This window comes from Gopherus flavomarginatus, chromosome 8 (assembly GCF_025201925.1).
Source record: "Gopherus flavomarginatus isolate rGopFla2 chromosome 8, rGopFla2.mat.asm, whole genome shotgun sequence".
Lineage (NCBI taxonomy): Eukaryota > Metazoa > Chordata > Testudines > Testudinidae > Gopherus > Gopherus flavomarginatus.
The window spans coordinates 103,116,767-103,142,846 of NC_066624.1; the positions used below are offsets into that span (position 1 = coordinate 103,116,767).

Consider the following 26,080-nt stretch of genomic DNA (forward strand, 5'->3'; position numbering starts at 1 on the left):
TCAAGACTGAATGTGTCTATTTTTTAACCTTTACTCATACTTCAGGTTTTCTTAACATTTTATCATTTTTGTTGCTTTCCTCTGGATTCTTCCAAATTTGTCCACATTTTTCGTAAAGAGTGGCACCCAGAACTGTATGTAGTCCTCCAGCTGAGCCCTCTCCTGTCCTGAATAGAGAAGGACAATTACCTCCTATGTCTTTGATACAACAAGCCTAGTAATACACCCCAGAATGATAGTAGCCTTTTTCACAGCTGTGCCACATGGTTTACTCAAATTCAATTTGTGATCCACTATAACCCTCAGACCCTTTTCAGAAGTACTACCACCTGGCCAGTATTCCCCATTTTGTCATGCTGGCTGGTGTGTAAATTATAAAGGATCAAGTGGGGAGATATAATGTGAATGGAGTGAGAATAAAGGAAGGAAAATTATATAATATGAGAGAAGTGGCTGCATCACTTCAATCATCACTTCCAGATTTTCATGTTTTTGAAGTAGAATAATTATTCTATGGAAATTATAAAATATTTTCTGGCCATTAGATGGTCTTCATTGATACACGCTTTTCACCTTAATTATTCCCTAATGAAATTTTGGGTTTATGAATTTCCCTGTTTTTCATGAGTGCTGGGAGTTTTAATTGGGGTGGGATGTGCTGTCTGGAAAAGAGGAACCCTGCTGCTCCCAGCAGATCTCATGATTCCCTCCTCCAGATGCTAGCAGGACAAGGAAGAGATTATGGAAGGGAATGGAAGTGAAAAGACCCATACAGCTCAGGAGATTGCAGCACTCCCTTCTATGCCCTCTCTCAACCTGCCCCATCTACTCCTCTATGCTCCTAAATCCCCTTCTATTCCCCATTCCATGCCCCACTAGTGTCCTCCTCCAGGAAATCTCCTTCTCTTGTCCCCTAAAGCTTTCTCATTCTGAGACCAGGAAGTAAGGCTCCATGCCATCCTTGCAGGTGCCTCCCCCAGTCCATCACCCCTAATCCATGTACTTGTCCCTTACTTCCCTTTCTATACACCTTACTGCCCCTCCACGTATCCTCTTGGTCTCCTATCCATACATCCAGCCTCTAGTTGAGCCAAGAAGCTGGAGTCAGAATAAGGTTAGTTTATTTTTATAAATGATGCTCTCTATATACACTTAAAAACAATTCAGTGTTCATTTTAACCCTTTCCCCTCTTCTCCCAAAGGGAACTTCTCCTCCACAACATCAACAAAACCAAACAAAGCTGGTGTTTCTTGGGCAAGTTATTAGCAGTAGAATGTATTTGTAAAAAGTGTATCAGAGTGGCTTGCCCCTCAAGGGCTGGAGAGCCTGGGGCTAGCCAATCCTGATTACTAAAGAGGCACTCCTGGGTTGGATCAGTTAATTCCCTCCAAGGGGCAGCAGGTGGCTGTAGTGAAAGGGGACATTCAGGAAACTGCAACAACTTAGCCCACGTCTAGACTAACCCGCTGTATCGGCGGGTTAAAATCGATTGCTCGGGGATCGATATATCACGTCTAGTCTGGACGCGATGTATCGATACCCGAGCGCGCTTACATCGATTCCGGAACTCCATCAACCCGAACGGAGTTCCGGAATCGACACGGAGAGCCGCGGATATCAATCCCGCGCCGTCTGGACGGGTGAGTAACTCGATCTTAGAAATTCGACTTCAGCTACATTATTCACATAGCTGAAGTTGCGTATCTAAGATCGATTTTCCTCCCCTAGTCTGGATGTGGCCTAAGAAAGGTTCCTGTGGGGAAGACTCTGGCATCAGGGGGTTTGGAAGCTGTAGTTGGAAGGAGAAGGAAACTGAGGGCTGACCTCCAGCTAGCAAGAGCCTGGACTGGTGGCTTTGGATGGAGCAGATTAGAATAGAGGAAGAACTCTGTATGACTGAAGAACCAGGGTGGAGTATGAACTTTTGGGTTCTATGGTGAGAGACTTTCCTGGGGGAGACTCTGATAACTGATTGAACCATTTCTGTTATTAAGGACCTTGAGGATCTTTTGATCCATTTCTGTTGTTAAACAGCACCCCCTTCCCAGGGCTGGTTAAACCATAAGACAGACTGTGTGAGTTCTTGAGGGGGCTCACTGAGGAAGGGTGGCCTGCATGGCCACAAGGGGGTGCTCAGTAAGCAGGCACTTTACTACAGTGACCTACAGTCATATTTTCAAAACACTTTTAACTTTAAAAATCTGTCTAACTTTTCCCAAGATTGCTGTAAAATCTCTACCCTGAGGGAGTTATTACAACTCACAGGTTTTTGGTTTGTTTTTTTTTTTTTTTTTGGAGAGGCTGTGGGGGCTGACAATCAAATCTCAAATGGAAAGAAAGCTTCAACTTTAACTGTGGTGTGACTACTGCTGTTCCCTTGTCCAATCTGATTAAATGGCTTACAAAATGATTAAATTCCCCACTAAAATAGGCCTATCTTTAATCATGAAAACATGCACATCAGGGTATTATCAGCTATTAGTAGACTCATACGTGTAAAAATATCCCTAGGGCCAAAAGCTTTAACTCAGAAATGTTCTTGGGCCCATAAGTTAAAAAGCTTTTTGCCAAGGATTTGAAACAGCTGTGCAAATGTCAAGCCACATGACACCACTATCAGTTACTATTATACCTACTCTACAGGAGGGTAAAGTGAGGCAGAGACAGGTTGTGATTTCCCTACAATCATACAATGAGCTAGTGAAAGAGATGAGAATAGAATCCAGCTGTTCTGAGTCCTAGGTCAGAACGAATAGAAAATATTACTTCATGCCATCCCTTAGGATGGTTATAAAATGGGTAGTACTTTTAAAGGTTCTTTCTTTTTTTCAGGATTTGGTTCAAAGTATCTATCCCCTCGTAATTGGGCTACCAAGCTAAAAATGTAATCAACTCTAACAATAGTGAAAAGTAAAATCTCCTGATCCATAAAAAATAACTATCCACCCCTATGAAACAAGGGCTTCAGTTCTGTTGAAATGGTAAGTGCTTCAGAGCATTTGAAGGCACAACAATAGACCAGGGCACATAAGTGTGGGAGCACATCTGTATAAAGTTTGCCTGCTTCCACTGTCCAATCCTGCAAGAGGCAGAGCACCGCCGATGCCGGGATTGAAATGTATGATGATCTAGCTCTTGGAGGTACAGAAAGGCCTGCTGTCATGTGTAATAAATAAGCACTTATGATTTAGGTTTGTCAGGAGAAAAGACTCAGTACTTTTGATAAATCTGCATAATTTACAGCTTATCCTGAATCTGTTTGAAGCTCTGTGACTTACAGCAGTCAGTAGTATAGTCGTGCTCACTATAGCATTACACCATCTGATTTACACAGCAAATCCTATACCTGTTATCCATGTTTATATCTGTGACCTAAACTGTTTGGTATCACTGTAGGCTGATGGAGCTTGAAAGATACAAGTAAATAATAAAGCATGTCTGACACAGGAAGCCACAGAGCAGGTAGAATATGAACAGACGAGCTGTCTAGAGCCAATGCACAGAATCAGATCAGATTTCAGATTATAAGGTGTCCCAATTCCCCCCACAAAACTAGCAGCAGCAAATGCCAGCCAGGAAAAACAGCTCAAAATTTCTCCCCCGTGAACACTGCTTCTACCAGCATGGCTGGCCAGTAAGGCACCTCTTACACCTGGCAAAGAGGTCACCAAAAAAGCATGATTATTTGCTAGTCTTGTGGGCACTGGGTTTAAATATCTGGTCACACTCAAGTGTCTACAGCTTTCATGTGCATGCTTGTCATGAGAAATGAATATACTGGATAGTGGGGGGACGGGACAGAGGGTATTTTCACCACACTTAATGCGGTTCACTTTGTGAAAATAGAAATTTCAGTTCGTTATTACAGAATGTAAGATTCTGCAGTGGATTCAAGCCACAAATAACCAGAGAGGTTATTGTGTGGAATCGCTGATAAATGAAAGGCATCCTCCTTTTCATTTCAGTGGTTCCTAGTCTCCTCAGAGCCAGGAAATTGGTTTCTGTGGGTTATAGTTAATAAACACTGGTACAGAGTAATCCAGAACTCATCTAGTGATATGTCATCATATCTGCTGTGTATTAGTATGAGTAGCTGCTCTAATTCAATAAAGCTTATTAGAACACATTTGTATTCAGACTCATGCTCAAACCACTAATCCTCTACTTGAATACAACTAGACAGTGAGGTACCACCGGTGCACATCCTGATAGGCTCAGTTTATCTCTTCAGATAAACCCAGGAGTAAACTGTTTGTTGTTGAGGGCTTTGGGGTGATGTCCTGTTACTTATCCTAAGAGCATGGTCTAAGTTCTATGCTCCTTTTGTTCAGCGTTCCCTGACTGCAATCTTGCAGCTTAGAAAACACTACCTGCTGGAGGTTCTTTATATCATGGCTTGTGAAGCACTTTGGGGATAGATGTTTAAATGTAGAACATTATTCATTATCACTGGTGATGCTAAAAGATTAAAATATAAGCTGGTCTGGTAGGGACACAATGCATGGCTGTGGCTCCCATGCTCCCCAGCTTGACAAGGCATAGGAATGTGACAAACTCTGTGGTGGTATTGCGGCTTTCTGTGTGGCCAGTGCTTTCAGTGGCACTCATGGGCCTCACAAGGACCCACATCCAAGCCTTCTCAACTGGGGGTGAAGTCTGGGAGAGAAAATAGAGGGCTCTCAGAGGGGCCCCTCACCACTATCACTTCTTCCTTCACAATGTCTCCCAAATCTGACCTTTCCTCCCCATCCCCCCTTGGTCACCGCATGCCTCAGCAAATATCCTTCTCAGGGCCGGCTCTGGCTTTTTTGCCTCCCCAAGTGCAAAAAAAAAAAAAAAAAAAAAAAACCTGTGGGGCAGCCGGAGCAGCGAAGCAAAAAAAATAAAGAAATAAACCACATGTGGGGCTGTCCGAGCCAGGGTGCAAGGGGACTCCCTGAGCTGCAGATGTGCCCCGGGCAGTGGAGTGTGTGCCCTGGCTAGCACGGGGAGGGGGAAAGGAGCCGGGGGGAGACAGAAGGGGGCGCCCAGGGCTTCCTTCAGCTGGGGCGCTTGCCATGCAGCCTCTCCCACCATGCCGCCTGCAGACGGAGTGCGCAGCCCGCTCCCAGCAGGGCTGTCCCCTCCTCTGCACCACCACTCCCTACAGGACGGCCGGAGCAGCTTGCTTGCTTGGCTGGTGCCTGGAGCCAGCCCTGGTCCTCCTTGCTGATTGACAGGCATTTCACCTTCCACCCGCTGCTCTCCATACAAAACACAACTACTAAAAAGATCTTTCCCATCTGCCATTCTGACTGTCACTCTCTCCGTCTTTGAATCTGCTCACACTACTCTGACCCTGTGCATACCTCAGTTCTATCCCATCTGCCCTCCTGAGCTGCAATGGTGGTGTCCTCTGGTTTCTTCATGCTGTCTGTGGTGTGGCTGGCTGGGGATTGCTCTGGCTCTCTGTCTTGGTCTGCTGAGCAGCTCTCAATTTTTCCTGCTGAATGCCCCATCTTTTTCTGATATTCCGTCTCATTGCTAACTTTGGGTGGTCCAAATATTACTTCATTTCACCCCAAATATGCTCAACCTGTTGCACTGTCATAACTGACTGTAAAAACTGACTCTGGACCAGCATCTGGTAATATTTCAGACCTGATTTGGCTGGCTCAGCTGCAGAGAATAATTCACATCTCATAGCCTGCAGAACTGGTTTGTTTAATAAGCTCCATCAGGTGAACTTACCTATCCAGAGGTCTGGGCCCTCTGGTCATATACTGACAGGTTGAAATCAGTGGCATCCTTTTCTGCACAATTCTTCTATGGCCTTACACGTGTAAGGCCATAGAAGCACAATATGTTCAGTATGATGGCCTTATTCTAAAATCAAAGTGAAACAACAATACAGAAGAAAAGTGCGGTTGGCATGGGGGAGCACAGCATATGTGTTTCCTCCATAGTAAACTGCAGCAACTCTGTACAAAATGGCTGCTGTGTCAATGGACAGGGACATTTAAACATGCAGTACATAGATAAAAATGGCATAAAACTTTCAAGTTACAGTGCTCGTTGTTTTACACATTGAGCTTGTGCTTTGCCTAATGACTGAAAATACCTCTCTTCTCATGTGCTAAATGACTTCCTGCTCCTTCCAATTCTGCCTTAAAACATGATCTTCTTGGAAGTGTTTCAACAATGAGTACTGCAAGAATTTCCCACCACTCTAAGGCTGTGCCATCACTTGATGAGATCTGTCTCCACTATTTATCTAGTCTAGATTGTAAGCGCCTTGGATCATAGACCAAGGGCCAGATCCTCAGGTAGTATAAATCACCATAGCGCCATTAATTTCAGTTTATACCAGCCAAGGATCTGCCCCATGTTTTCATTTATGGGCACTGTCAGTATTCAGGAACAATACAACTGAAGTAACTTTATTTCAGCAAATGGGAGGTAGCAGCAGGTAATGAGTTTGCAAACGAGGCTATTTCTGCTTTTCACTACACCACATTGTGCCTTAAAAATTCAAGGAGGAGCCTTACCATCTGCTGCTTGTAGTAGCAACTGCAAGGGACAGCGAGCAGGGGGCAGACGATGTTCTGGAAGTTTTCCTAGGGTTCCTGTTGCTAAGGAAACTACCTCCTTGATATCTGTGTTCACTACATCTGGGTCACTTGGGCTTTTGCTCTCAGAGTAAAGAATGAGTTAGTGTTTGGGGACTTATGGGGAAAGGAGAAATGATTAAAGTATATACTTAACGCACAATCTCCCTCACTCTCACACGCTATATAATAGCCATGGGACAAATTCCGTTTTTAGTGATGAGAATTGCTAAAAGAAACCCTTTTCACCATACTACATGCAATGCTGTACATGACTTAAATTAAGGCAAAGCTTTTGCCAAAAATATACCAAAGAAAATGTTCAGTGCTGCAAGGTTCTGAACACCTTATTTATATTGCAGCTGTGCTTAAAGGCCTCAGTTAGTGCTAAGTGCTGTGCAAACACATGGAAAAAACCCACAAACCCTACCCCAAAGCATTTATAATCTAATTGTCAATCTCTCACCCATGTAGAACCCCTTCTGAAGTCATTGGGGCTCCAGGCAGGCACAGAGTGGCCATCTGCTTAGAGCTCATGGTAGGATCAAGGCACAGATATCATAAGAAGTGTCAGGGAAGGAGGAGGGAAAACAAGAGTAACTATTATCAGATCACAGTTATACATGCCAACGATGTGCACGGCGTGATTCTACCAAATTATTGGTGGGTGCTTGGACGGATGGCAAGGAGCAAAGATAGGGTTTATTTTAAAATAAAAAACCTCTGCCTTGTTTGTGTTTTTACTTTTTAAAATATTCAAACCTCTGCCCTTTTCTCTGCTTTAACTATATTTGTAGGTGTGTTTGTGTGTGTAAAAGTAATAAAATAGAGAAAGACTTCAAAAACTCGATGAAGTCTCTAAAAATATAGAGACATATGTAGGGGTTTTGAAATATGTCTTTGTATCATTAGATACACACACACAGAGAGAGTGCGCCTGCCTTCTGAAAATCAGGCCCCTGTAAGTTGTGTCCCAAGCTGGGCACCCAAAACTGAGGCATCTAAAATTTTTAGAAATATATGGATGTGCATATGAAGATGAGCCTATTCAGAGGTGATGCCCATGTGATAAATTACAAAGCTGCTTCTCTTATGAGTTACACACCATTATGTATTGTGTCTATGTAAAGCAGTAAGCTAGATGACTGTATCTTGGTCTTTCAGTTGCTTTTGGAAGTGGTGATGGATTCTGTTCAGCACTATGTTCTTCTAGGCTATCATATAAATTAAAAAAATGGTTATTTCACAGAGTTTGTACTTAATGCTCAGTTTGGACTATCCCACAAAAGGCTGATTGATTCACACCTTTCTATTGGCTCCAGTGGGCTTTGAGTGAGGCCGCAATTCTACTCTTTCTGAAAGTTCAGGTTGAAATTTTGAAAAAGGCACCAGCAACTGAGACTCCTTCCAGTAACTGAGACACTATCTCCCATGTTTTGCACTGGAAGCTCAATGAGCCTCTAATTATGGGCCAACTTTTGTTCTCTTACCTTGGTGTGAATCTGGGCTAACTCCTGGGAAACGAGTGGAGTTTCTATTGATACAAAATGAGATGATGTCAATGAGAGCAGGATTTGGCCCAAAGAAATGGGATTATAAATGCCTTGTCAATGCTTTCACACCTCCCACTAATGTATTTTCTGAGTGGATTTGGACTTCAAAGCTTGTAAGAAAATCTGGTGTCAACAAAAGAAAATATCTAATAGATGAGAAATGACCTCCATTACTTAAATCCTTAACAGTCTGCTACTGGATTGCGCTGCACAGGCTGAAAATATTGGCTACCTCTTCCTACATAAACAACCCCAACTCCCCCATTAGAGGTTTTATTTTAGTTCACTGTTTTAGGCTGCTATCCCTGTTTCGATGTGAGGCTGAGCTGCCTGTTTTCCCGTTTTGGCATCAGCAAATTTTGCATGGTGCCAGAAAAAGAAAAAACAAAGAAGACCAAGGTCTTTCTGGAGTGTCTGGCAAATAGAACAAACCACCAACTGGTGCCTGCCCAGAGTTCTGGGCTTGGGACTTTGTGTGTGGAACTTTACTACATCTGTGTGTATTGGTTCAGCAATGCTACCCGACTCTCGATGGCTATGGACCAACTTCTGTTGGTGAGAGAAGCTTTCGAGCTTCCACCCTCTGTGTAAGCTCGAAAGCTTTTCTCTCTCACCAACAAATAAAAGATTTTACCTCACCTACCTTGCATCTCTGACATCCTGGGACCAGCACAGCTACGACAACACTGCATCCTTCTGCTATGGCATTAGGGGGACTCTGGTGAGACACACTGAACAGTTTTCGTTGTATGAAGCTAAATTACCGTTCAAGGATTTGGACACAGCAGCCTGACCTCTCTGCTGTGGAATTATTGAAAGCAGTCAGAGTTCACCTTCATTTCTCAATTCCTGCTTAAGCAGCCAGTCTAATTATTGCATCATGATTTTCTGAAGCAGCTGTCTGTCTCCTTTTATAGCTTTATCATAGAGGTTTGCAAGTATCAAAAGTAAGTATTTAACTCGGGAGATCTTGCACGCTAGTTGAAGGCACCATCAGGCAATCTATTGCAGGATGCCAGTTGCATGGTACTACTGTTTTACCTGATAGGTAATGATGAGTGAGTCTTGAATGCAACCTTTGGTGCTGTTTCTGAGTGACTTTGCATGCTGTTCCTCTGGACCACAGTGTCATCAGCATTTTGATATATATATCTACCAATTAATTAGTTAATGATTAAATAAAAGGGAGAACTGATTTGGACACTAAAACTTATTGAAGGCACCAATTTAACAGCTGGACCATTTTGGCATCAGTGGTTTTCCTAGTGTGAGTTTTCCCATTGATTTTCCTATGTAAATGTGAGATCCTGTCTCATTTATTCAAGTCTTACAGGCAGTAACCTATAGCAGCAAACTGTCAAAGAGGCAACAAACTATTCAGTATTGTTTGGCTAGTGACTGCAAGTGTGTAAGGCGTGAATGTTTGTCTAGATGGTAAAACCCCTAGAGCAGGCCCTGTGTGTATTTCATCATCTGCATTACAATATCACCACAGCATGTGCTGGCTTGCCAGGCAACCAAACCCCAGAACCAATCGTGGCCAGTTGAGTTTCTGAAGTAGTTTGCAAGCTGCATATTACCATTCTCTGTACCCAGACTGACCAGCCTGGCTCCTTAAGGAATCTCATTGAGCTTGACAGTATAGCTAGCTTGAAGATGCTTCATTATAAGTAAGTCTGTCTCTCTCTCTCTCTCTCTCTCTCTCTCTCTCGACTACCTTACAAACCGTCAGCCTACCTTTGATCTCAAATCCTTGTACTCTAGTCAGAGTAGGGAGAACGAGCTGTTTCGTGAGACTTCAACAATACTTAAAGAGATTACTTCAATCTCTTAAACAAATTTCAGTCTAGTTTAAGATTAAGTATTGCCACTGAGATGTCCTCGTTCATTAAATCAGCATGATCTAACCGCACAGCTGCCTACTGGGGGCCAGAAGTCCTTAGTTTTATACTGACTCAGTTGTGTGCGATCTTGACCAAGTCACTCTAATAGCTCTCTGCCTCAGTTTACCTATCGGTCAGCCCCAATGTAAAAAACCTTTCAGATTCTCAGATGAAGGGTAATGTAAGTGCAAAGTAGTGTTCAGGCTATGTACAATGTCATTTTCTTTTACAAATGTTGGCATGCTTATTGCTTTCCATGCTTGTATTTAATATTTCAGATTCATTTAATATCTGTATGAGACTGACTGATTAACATAGGACTTGGGATGGTATTAAAAAAATCCAACTTTATCTTTGTTCATGGCTGGTTTCAACGTTATGTAGCTTAGTGATTTTTGACTTTGGTGCTCCTGGTACAGGGAGGGACTTGTGCATTTTAGCATACTCCAGGGTTCCATTCTGGATGCAGTCTTCAATGTGCAGCTGTTAAGTGATTTCCCTGCTATGCAGTTAGTACCCAGCTTTCTATTTGTATTGTATACCTTGGTATGGCTTTCTTTGTGTCTCTCTGATGTTTCAGAAATGATTAACCCTATAAGTGACTATGCTTTACCTTGGCTATATCACTCCAGGGTTCTTTAGAGCTATGACAAAAGTGACACTTTTTCAGAGTTTGATGTGATTTTTTTCATCATTCTGTTGTGGTCCAAGGTGTAGCCCAGAAATTTTGTTTTGGATGAAAAATCCCCAACATGGTCAGTTTTTCATCAAAAATGTTCAAAATTCAAAATTCCTCCCTTCCTTTTTATTGTAACATGAACTGACTTCCCTCAAAGTTTTTAAGATTCTCCCATTTGAACAGGACCACGTTCAAGTCCAGATGGAAATTTCATGGGGGGTTTTGTGTGAAATTGGCCCATTTTTTAAAATTCAAAATAAAAGATGAACACCACAATTAGTGAGGATCATGCCTTTCTTTGATTTGCCTTTCCCCTCACCCCACCTTTCCGTTAGTGCAATTTGTTTGCCTCAGTTCTCACTATCCCCGTTCTGGTACTTGGCTTGATTAGCATCCATCTGGTACCAATGTTAAGATTATGGTACTAAACCAAAGCTTTATAACAACATCAAAAAATTAAGTATGCTTCTCTGTTCCGGCCATGCTATGTTCATTATTGCTTCATTTCTGAGACTGAAAGTACAGCTGGAAGTAGAGCAATTTAAACTGTATATGTGCTAGCTCCAGCTCCCCTTTCTACCATAGCTGCCTGCTTCCAGCCCCTCGGGGTGCTGTATTTCTGTGAGCTAATTTAAAGAGAGAATCCTTTCTAATCCGATTTATTACTTCAATCAAAATTCGAGTATGCTTTATTTTGAATCGCATATGAATATTTAGCTCTTTGGGGTAGGAACTTGGTCAACCTACATGTCTGTAAAGCACTTAGCACATTCCTGGAATTATAGGAGTAAATAATACAAATAATTTAATAATTTAATATAACGAAGTTCTTAGGGACCCATTTCATTTAAAAATTTTTTTTGCAAAATACAGCCAAGTGCTAACACATGAAAGTCTCACTTTAAGGTATGAGGCAGAATGGTCTGGTGTTTAGGGAATTGGTTTAGGCCTGGAGAAACATGGCTTCTAGTCCCTCCTCTGAGGCATACTTTCTGTATAATCTTGGGCAAGTCAGTGACTGTCTGTGCCTTAGTTCTCCATTTATAAAATGAGGATAAAAGCACTTTCTTACTTCACAAGGATATTGTAAGGGTAAATACATTAAAGACTCTGATGTGCTTAGATACTGTGTGATGGAGGAGGGCATATAAGTACCACAGATAAATAGGTATGTTTCAAAGAACAGAGAATCAATGGATATTTAGTAATTCATATCTGAATAATAATTTACAATCATGTGGTGTTTTCTAAAGCATCCTCTTAAAATGTGCCCCAAAATTGGAATACACAAAGCATGTGTATGGGCCAGAACCACCACTTATTTCCATGGAGCTGGGCCAATTTATACCACCTGAAGATATGACCCAGCATTCAGTTTCTCATAGGGTGACCAGATGTCCCAATTTTATAGGGAGAGTCCCGATATTTGGGGCTTTGTTTTATATAGGTGCCTATTACCCCCCCACCTCCATCCCGATTTTTCACACTTTCTGTCCGGTCCCCCTAGTTTCTCATTCTCCCTGTAAAAGCAGCAAAGAGTCCTGTGGCACCTTATAAACTAACAGATGTATTGGAGCATGAGCTTTCATGGGTGAATACCCACTTCGTCGGATGCATGTCATTCTCCCTGGGCACTTACTAATTTTTGTGCACATAAATACAAACATAAACGGATGAAGTTGCAGGATCTCAGAGTCCTGTTGAGGTTTCTCCTTTGAAAAATTGGCTCACTATACATAGGAATCATTTCACCCACTCAGCAGTGAGATGTGGCCCATCATGTGGGTAGAACAAAGCCACAGTTTAACAGCTCACGGTAACACTATATAGCGGTTCAAGACAGAAAGCAAAGATGAATTTTTTAATCCAATTGAAACCAAACAGGTAAGAAGGTTTAAGACAAAAATCCTTAGAGAAAAGAACAAATTATATATACTCGTTCATTAGCCCGTTCGTTTATAAGCCGACCCCCCCAAGATGGATAAGTAAAAATAGCAAAAACTGTATGACCCTTTCATAAGCCGACCCTATATTTCAGGGGTTGGAAAACTTTGGCTCCCAGCCTGTCAGGGTAAGCCGCTGGCAGGACGGGACATTTTGTTTACCTAGAGCGCCTGAAGGCATGGAGTTCCTCAGCAACCTGTGACCACAGTTCGCTGTTCCCAGCCAATGGGAGCTGCAGTGAAATGGCACTTCCTGCAGCTCCCATTGGCTGGGAACGGTGAACCGCGGCCGCAGGGAGCTAAGGGGCTCCATGCCTGCAGATGCTCCAGGTAAACAAAATGACAATGTATTAGATATTCAATTCAATGATTCCATAGAGCACTGATTGGCAATCTTTGGCATGCAGCTCGCCAGGGTAAGCACCCTGGTGGGCCGGGCCGGTTTATTTACCTGCTGCATCTGCAGGTTCAGCCAATTGCAGCTCCATTGGGTGCGGTTCGCTGCTCCAGGCCAGTGGGGACGGCAGGAAGCAGCACAGGCTGATGGATGTGCTGGCTGCTGCTTCCCGCAGCCCCTATTGGCCTGGAGCAGCGAACCACGGCCAATGGAGCCATGATCGGCCAAACCTGCAGCCGCAGCAGGTAAACAAACCGGCCCAGCCCGCCAGGGTGCTTACTCTGGTGAGCTGCATGCCAGAGATTGTCAATCCTTGCCATAGAGTTTAAAATCATCAAGTTTTGGTGTAGACCTGTTTGTAAGTCAACCCCTGCTCTTTGATTTTTACCAAAAATATTCGGCTTATGAACGAGTATATACGGAAAAGTAATTTAACAGAATGGTAATACTATCTCTGCAAATCTAATACCATTTCTGCAAAAGCAGAATCCTTCAACGAGTGACATACTCTTTTGGGGCCCAGTCCAACATGTATTAAGTCAATGAAAAGATTCCCTCAGCTTCAATGGCAGTTGGATCAATCCCTTGAGAGTTTTGGTTTGTCAGTTGCTTTTATCATAACATTATTGTTTTCACAAAATATGCCACTGTAACTTGTCATGCTGATTAAGCTAATTTGTTAATTTCCAGAATGATACAGTTTCTAAATATGTACCGCATTTTAGTTCTTAAAAGCAGAGTGTTGCATGCATTGCTGTATTAGTGTCATATTTACTCTGTTCTGCAATATATTAAACCATAATCAGTTTGGCCAAAACATTTACAAGTCTGTAGAAAGAAAATGTCATGCATGCTTAAAGTATAAGTGATGACATGCAGTGCAGGCCACTATAAAGATGAGCTATACAGGAACCCCAGCCCTTTATCTGAAGGGTCAGTGACCTGCAGTCTGTTTTAAACTAACTGTGTTGCCATTTCACTAATGGCCAGTTCATTGTACTCAATCTACTTGTTTATTACACACACCTGTTTGGAATGATCAGCTTCATTACACGTCTCTGACGTTCCAGTGCCATAATCCACATGGAATTAAGTAGGTTTCTATGTGTATGGAATAGATTAGACATATAATGTTCTTTTACAGGAGGCGGCTGATAAGCACTGAACTATCTCAGTCTATCATTCTGTGCAAGTCCTAGCAACGTCTCCCAGTCAAGCATTCTATTAACTCTTTCACTTCTTATTTCTTACAAGGCTACACATAATCCTAATCTTTTTATTTTGCTGAGCTATTATCTCTCTCTGTTCCTGGTGGCTAAGCACTGAGATTTCATGGTGCCACCTTTTTCACTTGGTCCAAAATTGGATTGGAAGAAGTCAGGGCAAAAGGGGCTTTCACTGAGCAGGCTGAAAGAAACTGTTTTGTCTAAAACTAAATCTTTGTTTGTAGCTACTTGTAATTTGGTGTCAGTTTAGAAGATGGCTTGTTTTACCGCAAGCAGGAATAATGAAGATCCTGATTTTGCCACCTGTAAGCCTGTTGAGTAATACTTTATTCCATGGGGGAGCCCAGTGGTGCAGGTCTTGGTCCAGGCTATGCATCTGCGCACAACCATAGGAGAAATTAAACTTTCCCACACACATGCCTCTATGCAGCATCTCAAGACTCTGGGGCCAAGAGCACAAGAATAAGGAGAAACTGCCCACCTCCTACTCCTCTTCACTGCATAAGAGGGCAGGGATTGCGCAAGGAGTAGACAGAGCCTTGGTTCCACCCAAAATGTGCCAGTCATCACCTTTCTGGTAAGGGACTATTGTACATTGCTACCCCACTGGAGCAAGGGGGGAAACAGGAGAGGAATTGTTCCGAGAAGCCCCATTCCTTCCCCGTGCTACTCCTGGGGCAAATTGTATATGGGGTACTTGTGGTGGAAGGTACTTTTTAGCAAGGGTCAGGATGGCAGATTTAGGCTATGAATCCCTACCAGATCCCCCACACTGCTAGGATCAAGCTCCAGCACCATTCCTCTCCCCATCATAGCATGGGTACTGGCTGATCTCCCCTTTCCTTGGAAGGACCCACTATGAACACAACTCATCGTCAACTTCTGGAAAGTGTTTCTTTGTTAAACCAAAAACTTCCTTCCTACCTCTGAGCCAAGTATTTCTATATTAAAAAGGGAAAGCAGAAGACTGGCAACAACCACCCCTTTCCCCTGCCCTCCTCCCACCACCACCCAAAAAAAGGTTGAAACTCATTTTCTTTTGAGCAGGATTAAAGCCCTTTTATGGATTAGACATTTTTGCTGGCCTCCTGTATCAATCAATCAGGTGCACAAGCTTTCAAGTCAAAAGCAAGTCTCTTAGGCTACTTCCTGAGAAGTTTGGATTCCAGAAGCTGTTGATCTATTGATACAGATAAGCACCATAGGGAGAGATTAGAATCAACGCAGACTCCCAGGAGAAGATTAAATAAAAATAATAAGAATGATAAAATAGGCCTGGGAATGGAAATGGGCAATTTGAAATTCATTGAAATGCCAACTCCAACAATAGCTGTTTATATGTCTCCAAAAAGGCAATTTTGAGAGAGAGAGACCACAAGAAAAAGCAGTGATGATTCAGCGAGGGAGGAATAGGGAAATAGGGGAGTATCATCCATCTCAAAGGAGACAAGCGAGAGTGGTAGAAATCTAAGAAAAAACATGAGGCCTTTTTAAAAAATTGTTCCCTAGAGTGTTTTAGAACAAAACAATTGGCATGAGTAACTCTCCAGGACCTGAGCACTGCTACAGAACTGAAGCCAGTTAGAAAGCCCGCAGGATCAACATGTAGCAATTTTCCATAGTTGGACAATCTAACCCTGTGCCCATTGATGTCAATGAGAATTTTAACATGATTATAAATAGGAGCTGGATTGGGCCCCAGTGATGAAATTCACCACTGTGAAGATGACCACAGCAAGGTCTATGGCCCGCTTAAGTCCCACTCAAGCTCTATTTTGAGGGCTTAAGCAGCACACAGCCTCTGTGCTGGCCCTTGGCACAGGGGTGAATTGCACCCTATTGGAGAATCCTGCCTACTGCTGCATGGAACTCAGTGGTTTGGGCTCATAACGGCTCATATGATCCTTTTTTGGCTTTGGTTCATGCATATCTCACATCTTAGGGTTTGCACCTCATTATGTATGTATGTAAATTGCAGTAGCATTTAGAGGCCCAATCATGAATCAGGGTCCCAATGTGCCAGGAGCTGAACGCACACAATGAAAAAACAGTCCCTGCCCCAAAGAGTGTCCAGTTGTGTGAGTTTCATTTTGAGTTTTAGCTTCAAATCCAGACTTAGACCAGGTGCTACCTATTGACTTCAGGCTGTATCTTATCATACTGGGTCTAAATTTGTCTCTCACAGCAAAATTCAACCAAAACAGCCATATTTTGCTTGATTTCAGGGGACCTCTAGATTTGTGAAAAATTGTGGGGAAATTTTCACACAACTTTCCACAAGGTTCATTTTGTCTCATTTTGAGCCCCTAGGAATGCTGAGATTTTGCAAAAAGCATTGTGAAAATTACGTCAGAGAAATATTCAAAATCATCTGTTTCTCACATTTCTGTAGTGCAAAAGTTTACACTGAAAATATTTCATGTTGCAATGTTTTAGACTGAAAGGGTGAGTCCTGTCTGTCCACAGAGAATGTCACAAGAATTTTGCAGGCAACAGCACGAAGTGTGAACTTGTCATAATATGTGAAAATACTCCTGGAGGCCTTAATCCCGTAAAGCATTTAAGCACATGCTTAACTTTAACACTACTCTCATGAGCATCCGATTTCAATAGAACACTCATATGCTTTAAATTAAGCTTGTGCCTTAAGTGATTTGCTGTGTCTGGGCTATAAACTAGCGCAACAACTCAGCATAAAAACCAAACATGGTCACAGTATGCAAGATTTTTTTTCCATTAATTTGATTTCTTGTAAGGATTACTCTTATCATAATAAATATTACCTAGCTAGTGTTTTTCAACAGTAAATCTCAAAGCAATTTACAAAGGATCCTCATTTCAAGCAACTGAGATGAATTGACTTGCACAAGTTGGCAGAACTGGGAATAGAACGCTGCTATCCTGAGTCCCCAGCCAATTCTCTATCTGCTAGGGTATGATGCTGCCTCTTCAGAGAGAGTCCCAGTTTGGCCTTCACTCACATTTTACCATATGATCCCCAAGTATAGAATTCAGACTTCCAAAGGCAATGGCCTCCCCTCTCTGTGTCTCTCACATCTGCTCTTCCAGACCTTCTCAATAGCACCTGTTCAAGGGTGCCAAGCTGTCGTTAACTGCCATTCACTGAGGAGAATGTCATAACACTTTCACAGCTCAAATTTCTTGCAAATGTTTCACGTATTTCTAATGGACACAATGCAAAGCCACCAAGTTTTGCATGGTTTCCACTCTCAAACATAAATCGACCCAGGCTCTGATTCTACTGGGACATGGCCCAAATTTGCCATGTTGTTGAATCTGGACCGATTTTCAGTTTGTAACCAAAGTTTTGCACAGCTCTGTGATCCTGTTGGCTGGTGGCAACATAATGTGCAGCTCCAGAAGGGATCTAAGCCAGGTCCCTTGCTCCCAGGATGCCAGGAGTTGCAAAAAGGCTGTGTGGCCTTTTTCATGGGTGGCAAGGAGCTGCTTGTGTATCTTACTGTGGCCTACCACAGGTGGAGGCAATGAGTAGCACTGATGGAGTCCAGAAGGAGTCATACTCAGCCACCCTCTACCTAAAACAGGATCTCAGCAAGGTGGGGCTTTTGAAGGAAGAAGGGAGTGTAGATAAGGGGGAAAGTGACAATGAACTACATGGCTCACAGGAGAGAGGACTGGAAGAGAAGGGACCGTCAGTTATGGAGTCTTAATGTAGCTAGATCCATCCCCATTGCTTCTATGCACACTGATTTTTGCATTTAAATAATGTGAATCCCTGTATAACAGCCAAATATCCGCAGTAGTATTAAGACCGTGGGACAGTTGTTCAGCTGGGGTAAATCCGCATAATACTATTGAAATCCGCAATGTTAGCCATCTAACCCTGCTGAAGATCTGGGTCACATAGTCTAGTGGAAAATACTAGCAGAAGTGGTCAGCATGGTGAGGGGAGGGAAAGAAAGCAGCAGACAGGTGGGAAAGGAGAGGAAGATGAATTAGAGAAGAAGGAAAAGGAGGGCCAACGAAGAGGAAGAAGCACCATTTTTGACCAATCTCTGTAAGCAACATCATTCCATAAAGATCAGTCTGGAGCATTTGGCCCAATAGAGGCACATTGTTTCCTCCTAGCATTTGTATTTTACTTTTACCTCTTGCCACAATGGAAATTCAAGTCCCACATTCAGTCAAAGCTGAGCATTTCATCGCTTTTCCAGTCAACTGCCTGAGCCAGATGTTTAAAATGTATAACCAGTAGCTCTGTGAGTACCGGATGTGTAAATAAATGAAAAATCAACCTTTTGCACTATGTCGCAGAGAATTTTTTTTTCCTTTGGCCTGCTGAAGCAGTTGGCTATCAGAATATGCAGCTTTCAAAAGTGGTCTGCTATCGACAATGTTATAGCTGCAATATTCATTTTCCAATAGCTATCGGAGAGCACTGTTCTGTCAAGCCAGTTTGCTATTGCAAAATCCTGTATTTGCAGCATGGGTCTGTGGCTTGCTACCAAATAGATTTGCCAACCTTTTGTTACCTCTTTTTTGATGTTGTGAAGAGAAAATCTTATTTAATCTGGAACTTAAAAAGCTGCAGAAGACTGGGAATCATCGGTCCAGCACATTAACTTTTCTCTGTACCTCTAAGAATCTTGTATCATTCCTTGAAAACCCCTTTATTCCCTGGCACTGCTATAACCACAATGCTTCAACTGAACAAGGAGCAGAGAGCATTTACCTTTGAAGCTTGTTAATGCCACACCTGACTTGATGGAAGAATCAGCATTGGGTGATGGAAAATGCTCTTCTACCCAGGGGCTTTGCAGTGTTCTCAGTCCTATAGGACTAAGGAGCAAACACTATTATTAGAGGCCATGTGATCCAATGACCTGGGTTCTAGTCCCGGTTTTGCCACTGATCTGTTGCATGACCCTAAGCAAGTTATTTCACCTCTGTCCCACCCCATCTGTGACTGATCCTGCCTGAACAGGAAAGAGGAGGTCTGTGCCCAGAAAGTCTACTCCATGTGGCTCCTGGGGTATGATATTGGCCCATTATGTTCATGTGCACAGAGGAATAGCTTCACTTGCTGTTAAAGTAAAGCCACCTCGGGAGTAGAACACAGCCACTATTGTAACAGTGCCAAAGGAATCACGCCACAGAGGTCAAAGGTGAGACATGTGAAATGCAATTAAAAGTAGACGTGCAATTTGACCGGGAGACTGGGGCTAACATGGAAAGTATGGGACTTCTGGAAAATAGCATGGGATCACAAGTAGTTAGGACTCTAGTTATTTATATTCCATCTGCAAAATGGCATCTACAGTAGCACCATGCCCTGTAGCACCCTGCTAAGGCATTGATTCAGCCAAGATTCAGCAGAGAGTGTCAGCTACCATGACACCACTATTACTTCCTGCAGCTTATATAGTTTCACTATGTTCTGAGGTTTCCCATTTAAAAAAAGACTGACCAGGCCCAAACCTTCATAGTTTGGAAAATCTGACAAGATTACAGTCAAAAGTGGTATTTAAAGACCTGATCCAAAACTCACTGAAGTCAATGGAAGTCAATTCATTCCAGTGGGCATTAGATCAGACCCTGAACTGCTAAACTAAATGTCATCACACTTTACACATCTGTCAATTTCAGCTTTGCTTATTTGAATGTGAAGAAGACACTGTAGCTCTGACTTAAACAGCTGAATGATGACTATGCAGCACCATACTGATGCATAGGTGTGAGCTGAATTCTGTTTATTGCACAAGACCTTGCCTTCTCATTAATAGAAAAAGTAGCATTTACTTGCTTTACTATGTACATTTATTCAAAGCAATGGCATTGGAGGATCTGGCTGGATTATGAAACCTATTTTTCAGGGAAGTAGGGAGCGCATCAGAAAAATGTCTTTATTATAAAATTTCTGATCTTTCCCCTTTAATCCAGAGGGTTATTTTAATGGCCTTTTAAAAAAGACTCAGTTATTCCCATGCTTGTTTAAACCCCACCGGCTCTTAATAACTGCACTGGCACCTTCTAGTAAGGACAGAACACAGCTTCCGAGTTTAGCCAACAAGCCACTAATGACTAGCAGAGACATGTCTGCTTTCATGGAAGTTTTATGGGCATTTTCCCCTCTCTTAGGAGAAGTAAACATAGCAAAGGTTTGAAATTTTCTTTTCTTTATCTCTCTGGCAAAAGATCATATTGTTCCCATGGACGTGCTCACGATAGTTTACAGCCGCAGCTAGGTGTAAAGATAAGGAGCCTTCATCAGCAGAGCTAACGGCATTAGCTGGTTTTGCCACAGCTAACGACAGCGAAAGTACAGTAAGCCTCAGCTTAGACATATTTTATTACCCCAGATACTTGGATGCATGGATGCAAAATGCTCTGAAAAGGCAGGATGTTAGGGTAAATACCAAACGGCTAAACTAAGGGTTTCTGGCCTGATTCTTCCTGCTTTAGGCTCTGCACTCAGTTTTTGTACCAGTGTAACTGTCAATTAGGAGTGTGATTTCTTACCAATATAGTTATCCTGTATGACCTCTAGTGCAGACACAGTTCTACCCTTATACTAGTGCCTTGTACAGCTTATATAGCTTATTGCCTTCCAGTATGGGAATAGCTATACCATAATGTACGTTGATATAGATGTAACTTTATCCACTGTAGGGGCGATACTGGAATAGTTAAAGCAGATACACCCTTTCTAGCATAGGCAACACCCTTGCACAGGGGTGAATTTCATCCAAATTGACTAAGAGCAGAGACAAGCCCTTTTGAAAGGAGCACTCAGGTGGCGTACAGGCCTCGTGCTATCTTTCTGCACAGGGGCTAATTTCATCCTTTGAATATTACCTTAAAAGCAATGGAGCTGCTCATGGCACACGGTACTGTTCACTCTATGCAGCACTGAAGTCCCACTCATGTCCTATCTTGAGGCTTCAGTGCTGCATAGGCCCTGTGTTGACCCTCCACACAGGGACAAATTACACCCAAGGTGAGGAAGGTTGGGCTGGCATAATCAGGCTCTCAATTAGCATGTGAGAGGCGTTCTGATATACCAAATGGGTTGTGCATTCTTTTCCCGGTGATTTATTGTAAAATTATTCATAATCATTTTATTACATGAAGTACGTACCAGCAGCTGAATTGCCCTTACTCAGGAGTTGGGTGCGTTTTGTTGATGTGATTCTTTAGCCAAGTGTAATGCCTTTAAATGATTGGATTTTACTGTATATATTGACGTGGTGTCACAGACAATTTTCATTCCCCCCTCTTATGCTTATAAATAAAAGCATCTGCCATAATTAGAAAATAAGAACATGTTAAAACTTCCATTAATTTCACCCTATTAATCTAAGAGCTGGGCAGATGTTTATTAATACCTTTTTACATTACATTCATCAACTGTTGCCTAGAGTAAAAAGGTTGAGCTGCGATACTGCACCTGAGTTAAACAAGAAAGGATCTGGCTGAATCCAGGTTTCTGTTTAATGCAAGGGGGAATTTTGGTTTTCAGTCTAAGTGCTCCCTAAAATGTTACCTCTCTCCTGACCCAGAGTGTGCAAAGACCTGCAGCTGGCCCTTCCTTTATGTGAAGGTCAAAATTCAGCATGGACTTGCTATACCCATTGAAATCAATTCTGGTTTTAAATGTTAACAAGGTTAGAAGAAAGGGCATTTTCTTCCACATCGTGCCAGTCTTGAGGTCTGTTTTTAGAATCTTTCTCCAGAAATCAGCTTCAGATTTTGCGAACTTTTCTCAATTTAATTAATAGAAATTAAAAAATACTCACACAGTTGTAGTCCAAATGCTAAAATCTCCAAAGGGTCTACAATAAAAAAGGGTAAAACTGAGTATTTTGGTCTGTCACTTCATGGTTCTATGGCAGAACCAAACCCAAGTGTTTCTGTTCTGTTCTATATCGGTTCTTACATCACACTCATCACTATAATATGTGAGTCCTTCCGGTAGTGCAGTGTTTCTCAAACTGAGGCCGATCGCGGCTCCCTTTGGACACAGTTCACTTCTTCAGGCCAATGGGAGCTTCTGGAAATGGCAGCCAGTACGTCCCTCGGCCCGCGTTGCTTCCAGCAGTCCCCATTGGCCTGGAGCGGTGAACAGCAGCCAGTGGGAGCCGCAATCAGCCGAACTTGTGGACGGGGCAGGTAAACAAACCGGCCCGGCCCACCAGAGGCTTTCCCTGCACAAGCGGCGGCCCCAGTTTGAGAAACATTGTATTAGTGCATTAAGCAATGTGACTTCACAACTCTTCCGTATTGTTTGTTCTCTCATCGTCCCCCTCCCACCCCAGGGTAGAAGCATATGTAGTGACATGTCTTGGTTTGGTAGGGCTTTAGGTTTTCTATGTGTTAGAGAAGGCAAGGTCAAAGAAATGTACTTTCACTTAGCGTGAAAGGTGGTGAGTGCCACTGAAAATCAGCTCTCGTGCTGCCTTTGGCATATGTGCCATAGGTTGCCTACCCCTGATGTAGACTAACACCTTTAGATATTTTGAGTTACTTATATTGTACCCTGCGAGGAGCCTGGGATACAACAGGACCTACATAAATGATCTAAAAGATATTAGCTATTGTCTTAACTAACTTTAAGAGGGCTTTTCAATCAGGTTAAGCTAACTCAATTGAATGAACACAATTGCAGAAAAGAACCATTTGGCCTATCAAGATGGGGTCTGAAGAATAGCAACATTTCTAGTAAATCTGTCTTCTCCTTCTATTCGTTTTTTTGGTGGGGAAAATGGTGATCTCTCCCAGGAGCAGCTTTGCAATGAAAGAACTGTAATGTGTGTATCCCGGTGGAAGTAACCTTCAAGGTTAGTGTCGAAAAACCGCATCACTTGGGTTTGATTTGAACATTCCCTGTGTGATTACCAGAGCTCCAGGGAGTATTAGAGAGGCCTGGGAAAGGGAGGAAGGTTGCATACAGAGAGCAGAAAGGTAAAAAATTAAGAGGAGACTGTTACACTTTCCTAAAATATACAGCAGGCAAAATTAACTCACTTTTCTCTGCTTCCTAATGTCCATCTCCTCATTTAAACAACAGCAATGCTAAATTCATTGTAGAAGCTTTTTATTGTTGGAGAGAAAGACAGATGAGCGCCTGCCAGGGGGAATACTGGGAGTGTGGAGTAAAAGATTAAAAAGGACGGACAGGATTTGTCAGATGAAGTTTCTCTGAACCAGTTCCAGTTGAAACTCGAGGGGAGGCTCAGGGTCTCACAGTATTGCATGTTCTGTGGCTGTAGATGTGAGTTTCCACAGCTCTGAGTTGGTTGTAATTTCCCACATAACATTTGGCAGGTTTGGATGGTGAACTTTTCCCTTTATCCTGATCATTCCTGTCATTCCACAACTGTTGGATGGCAGCTGGCCTATGTGATGTTTCAGGACCCAGTAAGCAAACTTTTCTGATTCCGCCCCCCCAAACACACCTCTCTCTCTGTTTCTCAGCCTGAAGGGCCATGGAATATTCAGAGCAGCAGACACATAAACAAGACACATTGCTTCAAACGCTGTGTGAGTCAGTGGGAATAATGAGCATGATAAAACCCTGCAAACACATGAAGCCTTGGGCATCAGTGGTGCAATCCTGCAGCCTAGAATAAAACCATCAGAATACTGAGATGATCAAATCCAATGAGAGGCCAGGTGGCTCTCCAACTTGGAAGTGTCCCATACAATAAGCAGGAAAGGGACATTTATCTGTGTGTCATTCCTTCATCATGAGTACTCGTTGCCTATAGCAAATTAACTAGTCTCAAGGAGACTAATGTGAGAGGGAGTGAACTAGGCTTCGCCAGTGATATTTCTCTAAGAAAAAGTATCGGGAAGGGAGCCTGAGTGGGGCTACGAAAAGGGACTGCCTGGAACTATTGTAGATCCTTGCAGCCAAGACGGGTAAATAGCCTATTCACAAACCGTGGTGGGAGGACAGATGAGGTGTGGAAGGATTGTAGCAAACTCTAATATAAGGGCAGAAGGTCTATATGCAGTTTCTGGTAAGAGGGCTATGGAAGCCTGAGGCTAAAGCATAGATGGGAGGGAATTTCCAAGGCAAATAATGGAATTTAACTGGTATATTTACAAACCAAATCTCAGGAGGGGAGATTCTAATGTTAGTTGTGTGGAATGTGAGTCTCCTGCTTCTGGGGTGTCTGAGACAGAAGAATGCACCTGATGAGGGACCAGATAACTGCATCCTGTAACAGACCTGAACCAAAACTCTGAACCAACCTCTAACATACACACAACTGTTTCATATTATGCTTAGATCATGTAGTTGTAATGGCAGTCCTGGGAATGATTTTTAGGTACCAATCACCACATATATGTCCATTGAACATACTGATTCAGTAAAATATTTTGCCCCACTTTATACCAAGCTGTAAACAGATGGCAAACTTTTCCCTTCAGATTTGCCTCTCCTCAGATAGGAAGAGAATTTACTTGTCTACACTAAACAGGGGCACAACGTAGAATCTTGGTGTATTTCCAAATACAGTCTGCACTACATGTCCACACACTAGTGGGAAGCAGTGTGACCTAGTGGATAGAGCACTGAACTGGTACTCAGAAGACCTAGGTGCTAGTCCTGGCTTAGACTCTGGCCTGCTGGGTGACCTTGGGCAAGTCATTTCTCTGGTCTGTGCCTCAGTTTCCCTATCTGTAAAAGGGGGCGAATGACACTGACCTCCTTTGTAAAGCACTTTGCAAATTCTTGATGAAAAGTTCTAGATAAGAACCAGAAGTTATTACTGTATGACTATGATTGTTATGATAGGCCTAATTCTGTGGTGCTGTGGAGCCTGTACAGATCTCTTGATGTTAGGGATAGTGCTGCATATAAGGAATTTGTATGGGATTTAGAAGATCTGGGTTTGCCACAGACTTCCTGTGTAATCATGGACAATCATGCTAATCTTGCTATGCCTCAATTCCCCCTCTGTTACATGAGAACAATGAGGTGCTCAAATATTGTAAACAACTGAAGCAACATTAAGTTTAACCCATTATGATCAAAATTTTCACCACTGCATGTTCCTGCTCCTCCAGCCCACATCCCCAAACAGGCTGATGTGGAAGTGACTAGGCAGGATCATCAAGAACATGTCACAGATGCATTAACATGGTACAATTTTTCATAATCCTTCATTGAGCGGCTGTCATACGCATAGTCCCCTAGCCCTCGGTATCACTGGTTTGCAGCACTGTGTTGGCAAAGCCAATAACTCAAACTGCTTTCGATAGTACACTTGACTAAGACATGCTCACCATGCCACTGATATTGGAGAGTGTCTGCTATTGTATATCCTGTCATTCCACTCAGTTCTTGGCAAGCACCTAAAGAGTTAATGGCTTTGTACTAGCACAAGTGTTCTCCAAGTAGGGTGACCAGTTGGGCCAGTCCCGATTTTGGGGGCTTTTTCTTACATAGGCTCCTATTACCCCCCACCCCCAGTCCCAATATTTCACATTTGCTGTCTGGTCACCCTATCTCCAAGTATGTCCTGTATGGCAACAACTTAAATTTCTATCTCTTTGGTGCTGCCTAATTGAGACAGGGCAGGGCTGAGAGAGAGGTTGTTTTATGTTTGCAGCTCTTACAAAACAGAATGGGCCATAAAGGGAAAAAGCTCAAACTACTACAGCGTTTGTGTGTCCTGGTCAGTCTCAGTGTATCAGGATTAACGCAGAGTGCATGCAGCAAGCACATCGCCTCCACTTTCACTTGTAGGAACTACATCTCCCCCATTATTAGGAGTGATAAATGCAGGGGAAAGACAGGAAGGAAGAGCCAGGTCATTC

At 42.8% G+C, this 26,080-nt stretch overlaps 1 protein-coding gene across 8 annotated transcripts in view; it reads left to right on the forward strand.

Annotated features, from left to right (window-relative positions):
• LOC127057248 (calcium-activated potassium channel subunit beta-2) overlaps window positions 1-26,080 on the forward strand; it is a 268,310-nt gene that overhangs the window by 176,984 nt on the left and 65,246 nt on the right. Inside the window, exon 1 of one of the 8 annotated variants that reach the window (XM_050966142.1) lies at window positions 9,753-9,811. The exons of the other annotated variants lie outside the window; for them this stretch is intronic. Coding sequence (XP_050822099.1) covers window positions 9,798-9,811 — 14 coding nt within the window. The 5' untranslated portion in view covers window positions 9,753-9,797. Of the gene's footprint in view, window positions 1-9,752; window positions 9,812-26,080 lie in introns of those variants that run through there. 8 annotated transcript variants of the gene reach the window in all.